This window comes from Silurus meridionalis, chromosome 8, assembly GCF_014805685.1.
Source record: "Silurus meridionalis isolate SWU-2019-XX chromosome 8, ASM1480568v1, whole genome shotgun sequence".
Classification (NCBI taxonomy): domain Eukaryota; kingdom Metazoa; phylum Chordata; class Actinopteri; order Siluriformes; family Siluridae; genus Silurus; species Silurus meridionalis.
Window position 1 is genome coordinate 25,402,371 of NC_060891.1, and position 16,082 is coordinate 25,418,452.

At 39.7% G+C, this 16,082-nt stretch overlaps 1 protein-coding gene and 1 long non-coding RNA gene across 3 annotated transcripts in view; both read left to right on the plus strand.

Moving 5' to 3' along the window:
• larp1b (La ribonucleoprotein 1B) overlaps positions 1-16,082 on the plus strand; it is a 55,200-nt gene that overhangs the window by 34,007 nt on the left and 5,111 nt on the right. For both annotated transcript variants that reach the window (XM_046855418.1, XM_046855420.1), the window contains exons 6-15: positions 410-572; positions 5,507-5,651; positions 6,060-6,234; positions 8,003-8,244; positions 9,221-9,577; positions 12,065-12,179; positions 12,991-13,157; positions 13,618-13,724; positions 13,876-14,039; positions 14,173-14,317. In XM_046855418.1, coding sequence (XP_046711374.1) covers positions 410-572; positions 5,507-5,651; positions 6,060-6,234; positions 8,003-8,244; positions 9,221-9,577; positions 12,065-12,179; positions 12,991-13,157; positions 13,618-13,724; positions 13,876-14,039; positions 14,173-14,317 — 1,780 coding nt within the window. The remainder of the gene's footprint in view (positions 1-409; positions 573-5,506; positions 5,652-6,059; positions 6,235-8,002; positions 8,245-9,220; positions 9,578-12,064; positions 12,180-12,990; positions 13,158-13,617; positions 13,725-13,875; positions 14,040-14,172; positions 14,318-16,082) is intronic.
• LOC124389872 lies at positions 14,324-15,361 on the plus strand. The gene is made up of 2 exons (XR_006926647.1): positions 14,324-14,747; positions 14,794-15,361. It is a non-coding gene; the product is annotated as an uncharacterized LOC124389872 (long non-coding RNA).

Sequence of the window (16,082 nt, forward strand, 5' to 3'; positions counted from 1 at the left end):
CCTTTTTCCCCCTCATTTCTTTCCCTCAATTCTTTTCATCAATCCTTTCCCCCAATTCTTTCCCCCAATTCTTTACCTCAATTATTTTCCTCAATTTTTTCCCCTCAATTATTTCCCTTAATTCTTTCTCTCTTTTTCCCCTCATTTCTTCCCTCATTTCTTTCCCTCAATTCTTTTCCTCAATCCTTTTCCTCCCTTTCCCCAATTCTTTACCTCAATTATTTTCCTCAAATTTTTTTCCCCTCAATTCTTTCCCTTAATTCTTTCTCTCTTTTTTCCCTCTATTCTTTCCCTCAATTTTTTTCTTGAATTATTTCCCCCAATTCTTTCCCTTAATTCTTTCTTCCAATTTTTTCCCTTGAATTCTTTCCCTCTTCTTTCTCTCTTCTTTCCACACTTCTTCTCCCAGGCCGTTTTGACTACTCCCACAATTATCGGGAATCATACATGGATGGTTCCAATGTGCCTACAGAGTTTGGGACCAACATGATGTATTTCTACGATGACGGGAACCGGGTACAGATGTACACCATCGAGGAGAGTCTTCTCAAGGAGTACATCAAGCGGCAGATGTAAGTCTGCTTCCTGCTTTCCTTCTCCCCAAAGTGCTATTCAGCTTCCCGCTATCACATTTGAGCCACATGAACAGTGTTTCACATGTACAGTAGTGATAAGATCACATCAGTGTAGTGACTTGAATCTTTATCATCAAAATGGATGAAGTGTTTATTTTTTTTGGAGTCATTAGTTCATTTCGTTCCTTTGATAAGAAATAAAAGGAAATTAATAACCAATAATCAGATCCCTCAACATGTCTACATGCACGAAATTTGACTATTCTAATAATTTACATATATGTACATATACATACATACATACATACATAGATATGCAGAGCGTCTATGGAAGTCACTTGACAAAAAACATCGACTCTGACTTGAAGAGTCAAGAGATAAATTGTACTCAATTCTGTTTCCTGTAAATGAAAATGACAGAAAATAAATGAATCACTCATTGAGACACTTTTTCTTCTGAGTCACATTAAAGATTTATTGAATGCGGTAGAGGTGTGTTAAAACATAGTCACCAGTAGGCGGAGCTCTGATTACATTAGGTAGAGGAAAGGCAGCACATGGTTAAGGTCAGGGGTTTGTGTGTGTGTGTGTGTGTGTGTGTGTGTGTGTGTGTGTGTGTGTGTGTGTGTGTGTGTGTGTGTGTGTGTGTGTGTGTGTGTGTGTGTGTTTGTGTTTGTGTTTGTGTGTGTGTGTCCTATATTTAGCATTTCTACCTAAGGTGGAATTGTAAATGATCTGGAGATGAAACCCTGTGTGTGTGTGAAAATGTGTGTGCATGTCTGTGTGTATCCAATCATGTACTTTTGTAATTTAGAGTAAGAGAAAGGAAATGTGTGCCTAGATACGTGTGTGTGTAAGCGTGCAATACTATGTAAGGTAATATAGTCAATGGACTGGAAATGCAAAGCCAAGACTTTTCCCAGTACATAATCTGTGTAGATTTGTGTCAGTGTGGGAGAATCTGTGCATGTGTTTTTACTCAAGTAAGTGTGTGTGTGTGTGTGTGTGTGTTCTGTAATGTTTTTGAGTAAGCTCAGTCATGCTTGCTGCATTGTCTACTGAACCCCCACAGGGAGGGAGCTTGCACACGCATGCGCACACACACACACACACACACACACACACACACACACACACACACACAGAGGTCTGGAATCATCTCTCCCAAGCGCTTACATAATTGTGGTTTAAAGGGAGAGAGCTGCTCCTAAACTGTTTTCAAGTTCACGTATAAGGCGAGGGGGGGAGGGAGAGCCATTCGGGAGAACTGAAAGAGAAAGACATGACACAAAAGGAGCAAGATGATGTGACTTTCGCAGACCGAGAAACATAAATGTAATCCAGTCTGTCCATCCCTCTCTCCATCTACCTACATGTCTATCTACCTATTTGTTTGATTTGTTCTGTAATGGATATTACACAGGATGGGATCGATCCGGGTCTATATTTCTATCGACCCAACAGTGTGTCTGTCTGTCTGTCTGTCTGTTTGTTCTATCTGTCGCTGTCTGTTCTTTCTATCTATCTCTTTGTTTATCTGTCTATTTATCTGCTTACTTTTCTGTCTGCCTGCCTGTTTATTTGTCTATATGTGTACCTGTCTGTCTGTCTGCCCGTCTATCTTTCTATCTCAGTGTCTATCTGTGTGTCTGTGTGTCCACCCACCGGCCTGTTTACTTCTCGCAACTGTTAATTTACAATAAATTTCTCATTGTTTGGTTTGATTAATTCAGTATGTAATTGCAGTGTCTATTTTCACACTTTAATAAGTTTACACCCATAAATAAAACAATGTAATTACACAAGAATGAAACCGAATGCCCTGAGAGAACTGCTCCATGAGTATTTTTGTGCACATTGTGCGCTGCACAGCTCCGCTACCATAAAGTAATCCAACCTCTTCGAGTGCATGGGTGTGCGACTTGCCTGCTAAAGTTAGCAGAGTAAAAGTAAAGGAATGCTGGGTGGAGATTCTGAAGTTTCTCCCAAAATGCTGCTCATCTTGTCTCTCTCTCTTCCTCTCTCTCTCTCCCTCTCTCTCTCTCTCTCTCTCTCTCTCACACACTACTTTCTTGTTTTTTCTTTTTTTTTTTTTTTTCCCTTCTATGTCTGCTGTAGTCTTTAGTCTAATAATGGTTCATTAGGAAAATATAAGGCAAAAGTGCAGAATTATTTATTTAAGGCTTTAATCTTTTATTTCTTTTATTTAAAAAAAATCTTAAACAAGCAACTTGAGACTTCTGTTCAGAAGGTTGTGAGTTTAAATCCCAGCAACACCAAGCTGCCACATCTGGGCTCTTAATTCTTAACTGCTTAGTTGAACAAATGAGATAAATGTAAGTCACTTAGGATAATGGTGTCTGGCTATTTCATTGCAATCTCTCTCTCTCTCTCTCTCTCTCTCTCTCTCTCTCTCTCTCTCTCAGCCTCAGAGGCTCCACCCACAGGACAAAGTGTGCTAAATGTTGTGCACTTTTCTGTCCACAAGCTTCAGAATTGTGATGTTTCTGCACTTTCTCTGCATGTGCTGGCTTCCAGAAAATCAACTACTTTTATAAGTTGATGGACTCGTCTTCCGTGCCGTACAGTTTGAGATGCAGTGTGCAAGTTTAGTATCATTCAGGCAGGTCGGAGTCTGGGCTTAAAGCCTCTGGGACTGGGTGTGAAATAGGCAGGTTTGTACAGGGCATCTTGTATACCTTTACACAAGCAGATCAAGTGCTATACATTAGCATTGTTTACAGTATGGGCCAAAGCACTGGGTTTACCCACTATTGATTTAGAAAATGTATAAATTTGTTGTATTACTAATTATGCTTGAAGTGTTCATTAGTTAGTTTTAGGGTGTTTTACTATGTGGTAGCTTTTTTTTCCTTTACTTTAAATAGGAGACCCAAGCCTGTTTCAGCATGACAAATCCCCCTGTGTCCGTGAAGATCTGCTTTACAAGGGTTGTAGTCGAAGATCTCCTGCTATAGAGTTCCAACCCTATTTAACACTTTTGGGATGAACATAAACACTGACTGCATCCCAGGCGTCCTCAACATCTCACCTACATCAGCCCCTGACTTTACTAACACACTGTGGCTGAATGAATTTCCAGAAATCCCCACAAATGCACTTAAAGATCCAGAGGATCTTCCCAGAAGCGGGGGGTTACCACAAAATGGGGACAGTTGAGAAATCTCAAACGAATCTTATAGTCTGGTGTACATACATACAGTGCATCCGGAAAGTATTCACTGCGCTTTACTTTTCATTCATTTTGTTACGTTACAGCCAAAATGGAGTAAATTCATTCTTTTCCTTTAAAGTTCTACAAAAAATACCCCATAATGACAACAGGAAAGAAGTGTTTGAAATCTTTGCAAATCTATAAAAAAAAAATCACATTCAAGTAAATATTCAGTCTTCGATCAATATATTGTTGAAGCTCCTTTGGCACCAATTACAGCCTCAAGTCTTTTTGAGTTTGATGCTACAAGCTTGGCACATCTATTTTTGGATAGATTTTCTTATCCTTCTTTGTAGAACCTCTCAAGCTCCATCAGGTTGGATGGGGAGCTTTGGTGCACAGCCATTTTCAGATCCCTCCAGAGATGTTTAAGTCTGAGCTCTGGCAGGGCCACTCAAGGACATTCACAGAGTCGTCCCCGAAGCCACTCCTTTGTTATCTTGGCTGTATGCTTAGGGTCGGTGTCCTTTTGGAAGATGGACATCAAACCAGTCTGAGGTCCAGAGCGCTCTGGAGCAGGTTTTCATCAAGAACATCTCTGTACATTGCTGCATTCATCTTTTCCTCGATCCTGACCAGTCATAGTTCCTGTTGCTGAAAAACATCCCCACAGCATGATCCTGCCACCACCATGCTTCACTGTAGGGATGGTATTTGCCAGGTGATGAGCTGTGCCTGGTTTTTCTCCAGACATGATGCTTTGCATTTAGGCTAAAGAGTTCAATATTTGTTTCTCATGGTCTGAGAGTCCTTCAGGTGTCTTTCGGTGAACTCCAGGTGGGCTGTCATGTGCCTTTTACTAAGGAGTTGCTTCCATCTGGATACTTTACCATAAAGGCCTGACTGGTAGAGTGCTGCAGAGATGATTGTTCTTCTGGAAGGTTCTTCTCTCTACACAGAAAAATGCTGGAACTCTTTCAGAGTAACGATCAGGTTTTTGGTCACCTCCCTGTCTAAGGTCCTTCTCCTGCGATATCTCAGTTTGGCCAGGTGGCTCTGCTTTAATAAGAGTCCTGGTGGTTCCAATCTTCTTCCATTTACGGATGATTGAGGCCACTGTGCTCATTAGGACTTTTAATGCTGCAGAAATGTTTGTCCCCTTCCCCAGATCTGTGCCTCGACACAATCCTGTCTCTGAGGTCTACAGACAATTCTTTGGAATTCATGGCTTGGTTTGTGCTCTGACATGCACTGTTAACTGTGGGACCTTCTATAGACAGGTGTGTGCCTTTTCAAATCATGTCCAATCATCTGAATTTACCACAAGTGGACTCCAATCAAGTTGTAGAAACATTCCAAGGAAGATCAGTGGAAACAGGATGCACCTGATCATTTGGGTGTCATGGCAAAGGCTAATAAATTTGCAAAGATTTGACATTTCTTTTGTTGTCTCTATAGAGTTTTGTTTCTGTAGAATTTTAATGAAAATAATGAATTTAATCCATTTTGGTATAAATCTGTTTCAACAAAATGTGCACAGAAGTGAAGCGCTGTGAAAACCTCCTGGATGCACTGTAGTGTATAACAATAATAATGTTGTTATAATAATATTAATGTATATATAATAATAATGTAGTGTCTTCGCATTGCACTGGGCATTTCACAACACGCTGCATGATATGAGGTGTGTTTACATTTTTTCGATTTACTTGCAAATAAATTATTAATTTTGTTCCATTTGTTTTGGTTTTTCAAGCGAGTATTACTTCAGTCTGCACAACCTGGAGCGGGATTTCTTCCTGAGGAGAAAGATGGACACCAAGGGCTTCCTGCCCATCTCGCTCATCGCCGGCTTCCGCCGCATCCAAGCCCTTACCACCGACATCAGTCTTATCAAAGAGGTAACTTTTTTGGCACTTTTATTGGCTAAGAATAAAGGGTAAAAAAAAAAAAAGCTTTTTGTTTTGAAGGTTGTGTGATATTTGCATATATAATGGTACGAATTTTATATATATATATATATATATATATATATATATATATATATATATATATATAAGTAGTCACATTGCACATTTTTTTTTTTGCAAAGAAGAACGCTTACAAGTTTCTTAAGTTATCCTGATCAAGTCATTTTGAAGGGATCAGAGACTTTTTAGGACCTTTGGGTGAACCTTGATGGTGGCACTCAAATGATCTCTTGCGTTCGGCTTTGAATTTGAAGCTTCCTCAGATTCATTTTTCATACAAGTGCAAAAGAGTTTGAGTTGTATCTTTTCAATCGTGTGTGGGTGTGTTTGTGTGTTTAGGCAGTGAAAAACAGTGATGTCGTGGAGCTGGTCGATGAACAGATTCGGAGAAAGGATGATCCGGAGCACTGGCCGATCCCTGGGCCGCCTGCCAACTCCTCACACACGGACTTCAGCCAACTTATTAACTGTCCTGAGTTTATCCCTGGACAAACCTTCACCTCTCTTACTGCAGGTAGTCAGCTCTGCTCATGCTCTTCCGCTAGTACTAGTAGGTCCGCAATTTATATCCGTATACTCGTATAACTAATAAGAATTCTGCAATTATTTGTATCTTTATACTAGAGGTCGACCAATGGTTAATTTCCGATTGCTTGGTTAGATCGTAATTACTAATTAATAATCAACAAATACATTCCTTTTAAAAAGGAAACTGCGGAAAAAACGTACACAAACTCCATGTAAAATAGTACTGACCTTTATTACAAAAAAAGTACTGAATCATGAAAATTGACTAAATAAAATAAATATGAATATATTAATTATAATAATAATAAAAGACATGCATTCAAAGTAACATACCCAATAAATGCTGTTTACATCCAAAAAGGAAAAAAAGAGGCCACTCTCGTGCTGTATAATGCAAACCGGAAAACCTATCGCTATGGATATTTGCTGATTGTTCCAGTATTTAATAATCAGTGACGATTATTCAGTAAAATTGCCGAATCGGTCAAACTTAATTTTTTTACAATAATGCTATTCTATTATTTATCCAAAATTAAAAAAACAAACAAAAAAAACAAATAAGACACTTCAAATATACAACACGTGATGTCAGGGCTTTGCCTCTAGAGGCCACTCTCATGCTGTATAATGCAACCCGGAAAACCTATCACTATGTATTTTTGCTGATTGTTCCAGCATTTAATAATCAGCAAAACCACTGAATCGATCAAACTCTATTTTGTACAATCATGCTATTATACTATTCATCATTTTGACAAATCATTAATATGCTCTAATAATAAACAATATGCCTATTGCTTCAGCTCATTATCTGTAGAGTGGTTTGCTATTTATTCCATTATACAGGGAATAGGAACTTTTTGGAACTCTAAAATGGCGACATTGGTTATTGTTTGGAACCAGCGAAAGCCCTTGCCGTTAGTTATATTAGAGCGGTTTTGCAACAAGCGCTCGCTGTAAAACCTTTTTATAAGAATGGTGATAGTGTGAATGCTGCACAAAGGGATTTTAGGCGTCATTACCAGTTAGGATGTCATGATCGGGTCCTGTCTGTTTCTTTCCAAGAAACGGGTTCAGCCTTAAAAAGAAATCCCCGGGTGCCGTTAAACGGCCTACACACCAGAGGCTGTTCAAGCAGCCATCCTGAGGAGCCCTCGCTGCTCCGTTCCACAACATGCATCATCGATGTGTCGAGATGTTTCTTTAAAACGAAGCACCAGTGTTGTAATCGCATGAGCGAACGTGACATCGTAACTGGTAATAACGCTCAAATTCCTTCACACTCAAACTATCACTTTTCTTATAAAAGGTTTTAAAAGGCGGACGCTTGTTGTGCACTATTCCACTTCTCCTTTATAAATAAATAAATAATATAATAAAATAATATATAATAAATAATCGCCAAATCTTATTTCCAAAATATCCTGTTTCCTTGCGCCACCCTGTACAAATATAACTAGTTATCATTGTATAATATGCAGTTGCAAATCCAACGTCTATAGTGTTTTGTTCTTTTTTCCAATAAAATTTAGTTCTGAAGCGATTTACTTTCAAAATTTTGATCAAGCTCATGACTTCCTCAGTAATCGCAGTGCCAAGTCTGGTAATGTGCATGCTAATACTGTTGTATAGTATATTGAATCTGGCATCTACGAGCCTTCAGACTGTGATCTCGGTCACGCTTTCCGCATTTTTTTCGGCAAATTGCATTCTCAATATAAAAAAATTGATTTACATGCTCACCTGCTTTTCAGTGTCGACTTCCCCAGCCAATCAGACCCCCATCGAGCCGCCTCCTGCTACCAACGGCCAATTGAACGACATCTCCAATTCAGACACCAATCCGCTGTCTGAAGAGTCGTCTGCGGTCGAGGCAAAAATCGCATCCAGCTCAAACGAGAAAGCTGCCGAGGTGCAGTCCAATAGCACGCCTGATCCGGAGAGCCAGTGGGTTCAGGTGGAGAAGCGGCACAGGAACACATCGGTGAAAAACAAGGTAGAGGTCTGAAGACACAGAATTTCTCTCTTGGTTCAGGTTTAGAGTGCACATTACGCTTCTTATTTTTTTGAGCTCTGACCTCAACCCTATTGAACAGCTTTGGGATGAATTGGAACACTGACTACATCGCAGGCCTCCTACATCAGTACCTGACTTTACTAAAACCCCTTGTAGCTGAATGAGCACAAATCTTCCATCAAAAGAGGGAAAACAGGGACTAAACGTGGAATGCATTGTTTAAAAAGCAATATATTGAGTCAGACGTCCACAAACTTTCGTCCGTCTAATGTATTTTACTTTAACATCTTCCCCATTAAGTGTAAATATTGTGTTTTTCTTAACAATTCTCATTCCATTCCAACAACTTCTTTACTATTCACCTTGTTTGTCTTTCGCTTTTCAATTTCTCTGCTCTCCCTTCATTTCTCTTTTCATTTCATTCCCTTTTTCCTGTGCCTTATCAGCCATCTGACACTCCTCATCAACTCCTTCCCTCTCCTTCTTCTTCTGTGTCTGAGCCTCCCCTCTTAACAGTTGAGTATCCCTGCTCTTCTTTTTCTGCCCTCGCTTCTTTCTTTTTTTTTCCCATTTTGTATTCTTAGTTTATTAGTGTTCCGTTTTGAAAAATGCCTCAAAATCACCCGCTCTCCAACGCTGGAAGAGATGGCAGATTTAAGATTTGAGAACAATTTCGCTTACACCTCCCCTTTTTTATTTAATTTTTTAATATATTGACAAACAAAAAAGCATAACAATAATATCAAAAGGAACGTCATTGTAAAACGTCATTCACGTCATTCACGTCATTCACGTAGCAGCAGCGGTATCAATCTACATATAAAATATTGGTGACAAATATTTGGTCACTTTCTAAATTATAAAAGTACAGCGCATCTACTAATACATATATTTACATCTTTACTTTGATTATTATTGATAAAAAAAAAACTCAACATTTGATTTCTTTGCTCAGGACCGTTCAGCCCCGGCCCAAACGAACCCACCACCTGAGGCTGACCAGGAAGAGCTCGACTTCCTGTTTGACGAGGAGATGGAGCAACTCGCGGCACCTCGCAAGAACACCTTTACCGATTGGTCGGACGAAGACTCGGACGGCGAGCTGGACGACAGCGACGTAAACAAGATCCTGATCGTCACGCAGACGCCGCCGTACATGCGCAAGCACCCGGGCGGCGACCGCACGGGCAACCACGTGTCCCGCGCCAAAATCACCACCGAGCTCGCCAAGGCCATCAACGACGGCCTTTACTATTACGAGCAGGACCTGTGGACTGAGGACGAGAATCAGTTGGATGGAACCAACATTAAAGTAAGTATTGTAGTGCAATTAGTATTTTGCTTTTATAAAGAGAATAAAATGGTATAAAAAGGATCTCTAGCGTGTTAAAATGCTGCTGATTAAATTACATATTACACCAAAATGGGCTAATAGTTGGTCCTTTTTTTTTTTTTTTTTCAAATTAAAAAGGATATACTGCCAGACTGGCTTTAGCGATGCCCAAGCGATGTCAGGTTCACACTCCAGTAACAAGTGTTGCATTTGCACTGAATCATAGCTACTCATTTGCTAATTATAAGTGACTCCTTACAGCGACTCCACATGTCAGTTCACATATCACTCTGTGCATATCCTTTACGGGGGGCACAGTGTGTCAGGGCTCCCGAAATGCATCTGGTCTTAAAATAAACCCAAATTTCTCACCACTGCTGCGAGTGCTTCTGACCTTGTAGTGCAGAAAGCTTTCCATAGTAAATGACTAATGACTGGCCCACAAAACTCTCTTGCTGGAGCAAGTAGGGGTGCAGCTTTCGATGATCTTATTAAGTATTCTACCAATTATTCCGTCGGTTAATCGAGTAATTGGATACCTTTTTTTTTTTTTTTTTTTTTAAAAGTAAAGAGCGATACTAAGTATATACAAGAGAAAACAAGACGGGTCTGTTAAACAAATAATTTGTTTAGTGTTTTTTTTTTTTTTTTTTCTTTTTTTTTTTTTTTACATTTTTATTGCTGAAATTGCATATAAGAATATCTGAGAAAACAACCCATTTAGGGCATTTAATTAGCATATTACATCAAAATGCAAGTACAAATATATAAATAATTTAAAAATCATAAATAGACATTTAAAGATCAATTTCAATTTACTTAAAAAAAAAAAAATGTAATTAAAAAAAAAAGAAGAAACGCAGTGTGGTATTTTTCTTTGTTTTAGTTTGAAATGATCCCAAACTTTGGAAACTTTAAGCGTTTTCTTAGGCTTGAATCATCATCTTGCATTTTCTCAATTTTTTTTATTCTGCAGCATCTTCTGCGTTACCTATTTAACGGGTGGTGCGTCAGTAATAACGGTCCGTGGGGAAATGCAGTATTCCATGTGTAGTGAAATGTAATAAACGAAGCATTCGAGACAAATAATTGTATTTTGTATTCTAATTGATCGAGAGGAATCGTTTCAGCATTGAAGCAAAGGTTGTCGGATTTTTTTCTTTTTTATGGGAGGTGTATGATGCTCTTTTTTTCTTTCATTAATTTTTTTCTATTTTTCATCAAGGTTTGTTAGTATTGCTTTGAAAAATATTTTGTCTTTCAGTTTGTTCTGAAAGTTCAAAATGTCTCAAAATCGCCTGATTTCGAAAGCTGTTAGAGTTTTAAGAATCTAACATTTTTATATGCATTTATATCATTTAATAAATCCTGTAATGAAATAACAATAATAATAATAATAATAATAATAATAACAATAATAATAACAGAAAGCTCCAGGTTATTAGAGACTTTACTTGGGGGGTTTTGCACCAGTGCTGATTCTGTATATTGAAAGAAAGAAAGAAAGAAAGAAAGAAAGAAAGAAAGAAAGAAAGAAAGAAAGAAAAGCAGCTTTATATTGGTTAAATGCACTTTACAGCAAAGAAAAAGAAATAAATTAATACATTTTTTTAATAAAAGTGTGTGTGTGTGTGTGTGTGTGTGTGTGTGTGTGTGTGTGTGTATATATATATATATATATATATATATATATATATATATATATATATATATATATATATATATATATATATAATTTTATTTATTTATTTATTTTTTATTTTTACATTGCTGTAATTATTTATTTTTTCCCAGTGACATTAGATCCCCCTTTTATTTTCTCTTAACATCATGCCAGGTTTAGTTAAATATAAATCTAAAACTAAACAGGATGTTTGAGATTCAGTTTTTCTAAACAGCTTAGAACTACATTTGGATTGATTATAAACCTTTTTAAATGTATCGACAGAATAAAACAAGTTGGGTGCACATTAGATTTTAATTTAATGGAAAAATGTTGTATGGGAATCATGGTGCCTTGCAGGTCCTATTTCCATTCACATGCGCGTTATCTGTGTTTATTTTTCCGACTGGGAATTTTTCTTTTTATCATGCCTGTATTTGTCTTGGCATGATGATGATTAACGTGGGGAAGGTGAGGATAAGCAAAGAAAGTAAGTACATTTGGACCTAAAGGACCATTACCAGGACAGACCTCAAAAAATCAATCGCATTTTATTGCGTTCAACGAGCAATTAGGTCTGAAGTTATTCCTTTTTTTTTTTTTTTTATTGCATTTTGAAGCACTGTGATCACATGACATGGCTGAATTGTCTGAAAACGCATTGTGAAAGCACCGACATTCTCAGCATTTGGGTTTAATCTCACGCTTGGTCCAGTATTCGACCTGTCTATCGTGTAGAAGAATAGATGGTGTCTCTGTTAAAGGGTCGTTGTAGATGCTAACGCGTGTGTGTTTATCGCCAGGAGGTGGAGAACTTCAAGAAGCTCAACATAATCAGCAAGGATGAGTTTGACACTTTGACCCCTACATTACCTGTTGACCCCAACCAGGAAGTGCCACCTCCTCCCCCATGCCAAGGTAACTATTTTGTTATTATAAACCTGATATATTCTATGTGGGCAAAAGTGAATTTTCCTCTCATATATGCGTCTTCACCAAACTGTTGCACAAAATTCGAGGCACACAGGATGTCTTTGGATGTGGTAACATGACATTTTCCCTTTAATTGGAGGACTTAGGAGACCCAAAAGTGTTCTAGCATGGCAATGTTCCTGTGCACAAAAACAGTTCCATGACGATATGGTGGAACATCTACCTAGAAGAGTGGAGATTATTCTAAAAGCAAATATGGACTAACTGGGACCGTGCATGTAGGACGTTTTGGAGACAAGGTGAGGGAGGTGAGATTGAGATGGTTTGGACATGTGCAGAGGAGGGACATGAGTTATATCGGTAGGAGAACGCTGAGGATGGAGCCACCAGGAAGGAGGAAAAGAGGAAGACCAAAGAGGAGGTTTATGGATGTGGCGTGAAGGAAGACATGCAGTTAGTTGGGTTGAAAGAGGGCAGATGTAGAGGACAGGGGGGTGTGGAGACGGATGATCCGTTGTGATGACCCCTAATGGGAGAAGCTGAAAGAAGATGATGATGGACTAAATGTGGAATGGGATGGTCAGAAAGTATATACGCAGCCAGCTGTCCACAAACTTGTGCCCATATAGTGTATATTTGATCTATACATTACTATTTTCTACACAAGAGACTTTTGGATCGTATACGGTCCTACATTTCTGTTTCACATTGAGTATTATGTATGTTCTTTTTTTTCCCCCCCTTTGTTTTCTGTTCAGTTATATTTTTGTATGTTTCTCTTGTTTGTTTGTTCTAGATGAGCCCATTCTGGCCAACTCTCTGCCCACTGATGTCCCAGAATCCCCGACTGCGCCCCGGACCCCTTGTACCCCTCGTACCCCTCGTACACCTGGTCGGCAAGACCCGAACAAAACGCCCCGCTTCTATCCCGTAATGAAGGACAGTGGAAACATCGATGGAAAGGTACAGACATGTTTTGTTTTATTGGTGTTTTTTTACTAGCAGCAAACAATAAAACAGGGTATTGTATTTAATATATGTAGGTGATGTTTGTATTAACGAGTATTAATAGCTGTGCAGATAATAGTGATAATTGTCTAGACCTTCCGGTCTGCTGTCATTACGAGAGCGCCCTCTAGAGGCTGTTTGTTATAACACATGCGACTGCGTGCTGCACGGAGATGGTTATTTATTTATTCATTTATTCATTTATTCATTTATATATATATATATATATATATATATATATATATATATATATATATATATATATATATATATATATATATATACATATATATGGGTGTGTGTGTGTGTGTGTGTGTGTGTGTGTGCGCAGAAAAGATCTGTGAGGTGTTTTATTTGCATATTGGAGTAAGTGTTTGTGTAAAGTGTCGGTTGTTGTGTGTCTTGTCGCTTTTAGACTCCCAGGAAGAGAAAAACACGCCACAGCTCCAACCCTCCGATGGAAAGTCACGTAGGCTGGGTGATGGACTCTCGTGAACACAGGCCACGCACTAACTCCATCAGGTTCGACTAGAAACACACACACACACACACACACACACACACACACACACACACACACAAAACAGCATTCCTAAGTTCTGTAGTCTGTTCAATAAAAAAAAAAAATTTAGTTCATGCCTGGTTCTCTCTCCCTCTTTTTCTGTTTAAGCAGCAGTTCAAATGCTTCTCCATCAGAGGGCGCTCCCTTACAGTCGTCCAGTTACGGCTGCACCCCTCAGTCTCTGCCCAAATTCTGGCACCCGTCCCACGAGCTGCTCCAGGAGAACGGCTTCACCCAGCAAGTTTACTACAAGTACCGCAGACGGTGTCTCAACGGTACACATCATTTACACTCTTTCTGTAGAGGTCCTTCAGATAATAATGTATAAATAATTTACGATAAACAGTTGCTTTCACTTATAAATCCTGGCACAAAGATCATCATCTAATGGGTTTGTTTTGTTTGTAGAGAGGAAACGGTTGGGAGTGGGTCAATCTCAAGAGATGAACACCCTCTTCAGGTTCTGGTCCTTCTTCCTCAGAGACAACTTTAACAGGAAGATGTATGAAGAGTTCAAGCAGTATGCGCTGGAGGATGCCAAAGAAAACTACAGGTTGGTACTAAGCTGCTGTTATGAACCCTGACTTACAGGTGTTATGAATTTTGATGTATAGGTAATACAGATCCCTGGCATACAGGTGTTATGGACACTGGTGTACAGGTGTTATAAACCTTGACATACAGGTGTTATGAACACTGGCGTACAGGTGTTATGGACACTGGCGTACAGGTGTTATGGACACTGGCATACAGGTGTTATGAATTTTGACGTATAGGTAATACAGTCCCTGGCGTACAGGTGTTATGAACCCTGACGTTCAGGTGTTGTGAATTTTGACGTATAGGTAATACAGACCCTGGTGTACAGGTGTTGTGGACACTGCCGTACAGGTGTTGTGGACACTGCCGTACAGGTGTTGTGGACACTGCCGTACAGGTGTTGTGGACACTGCCGTACAGGTGTTGTGGACACTGGCGTACAGGTGTTATGAATTTTGACGTATAGGTAATACAGACCCTGGCGTACAGGTGTTGTGGACACTGGCGTACAGGTGTTGTGGACACTGGCGTACAGGTGTTGTGGACACTGGCGTACAGGTGTTGTGGACACTGGCGTACAGGTGTTGTGGACACTGGCGTACAGGTGTTGTGGACACTGGCGTACAGGTGTTGTGGACACTGGCGTACAGGTGTTATTGACGTTAATGTACAGGTGTTATGGACACTGGTGTACAGGTGTTATGGACCCAGTGCATCTCAGTAGATACGTTTGCATTGGTTGCTCCAACATTGGTACGTGGGTCAGTTATAAGGCTTTCTAGAACACTTACCATCCCAGAGCCACTCTGTGTCCAATCTAGGAACACTCAGACAGTCCTGGATTTGTATCCTTAGATTCATCTAGTCTCTAGTCTCTAGTTCATCTAGACTCCCCAAAGCCAGCACCATGGGTGTTGAGTTTTAAACTGGCCTTAAATCTCCTGTAGATCTGTGTTATATTCAGCTTCAGGAGACCTGTTTCTTGGCTGATTCTGCATGTCGAATCAGTGGCGAAGCTCGTTGGGGAGAAAGAGAATCTGGTTGGCTATTTAGATTAGCTAATATGTGCACGAAAAAAACGGAACACGCTTGTTGTCATTCTTGGTCTTTAGCAGTGCTCATTCCAACTTTGGGAAATATCAGGCTTTCTGGAGAATTTCTTTTGAGGGATGTACTAGATACAGTGTAGAACAAATCCATAGACTACGCTTAAAGAGTGTGTGACTGACTGACAGACACAAGGATTTGGTGAAGAGGAATGCTGTTTATTGTAATATTAAGCACAATGTGGAGTGTGTGTGTGTGTGTGTGTGTGTGTGTGGAGCAGCCCACACGTAATTCAAGCTGAGTCTTGTAGAGACACTTTCACACACTTTTGCTCTTATGCAACAGGTCGTATATTTGTTTTTGAAGCACTACTGTTCTCACCTGTGCCCTTCTGTAACTCTACTGTTCTCCCCTGTGCCCTTCTGTAACAATCCTGTTCTCCCCTGTGCCCTTCTGTAACACTCCTGTTCTCACCTGTGCCCTTCTGTAACACTCCTGTTCTCACCTGTCCCCTTCTGTAACACTCCTGTTCTCACCTGTCCCCTTCTGTAACACTCCTGTTCTCACCTGTGCCCTTCTGTAACACTCCTGTTCTCCCCTGTGCCCTTCTGTAACACTCCTGTTCTCCCCTGTGCCCTTCTGTAACACTCCTGTTCTCCCCTGTCCCCTTCTGTAACACTCCTGTTCTCACCTGTCCCCTTCTGTAACACTCCTGTTCTCACCTGTGCCCT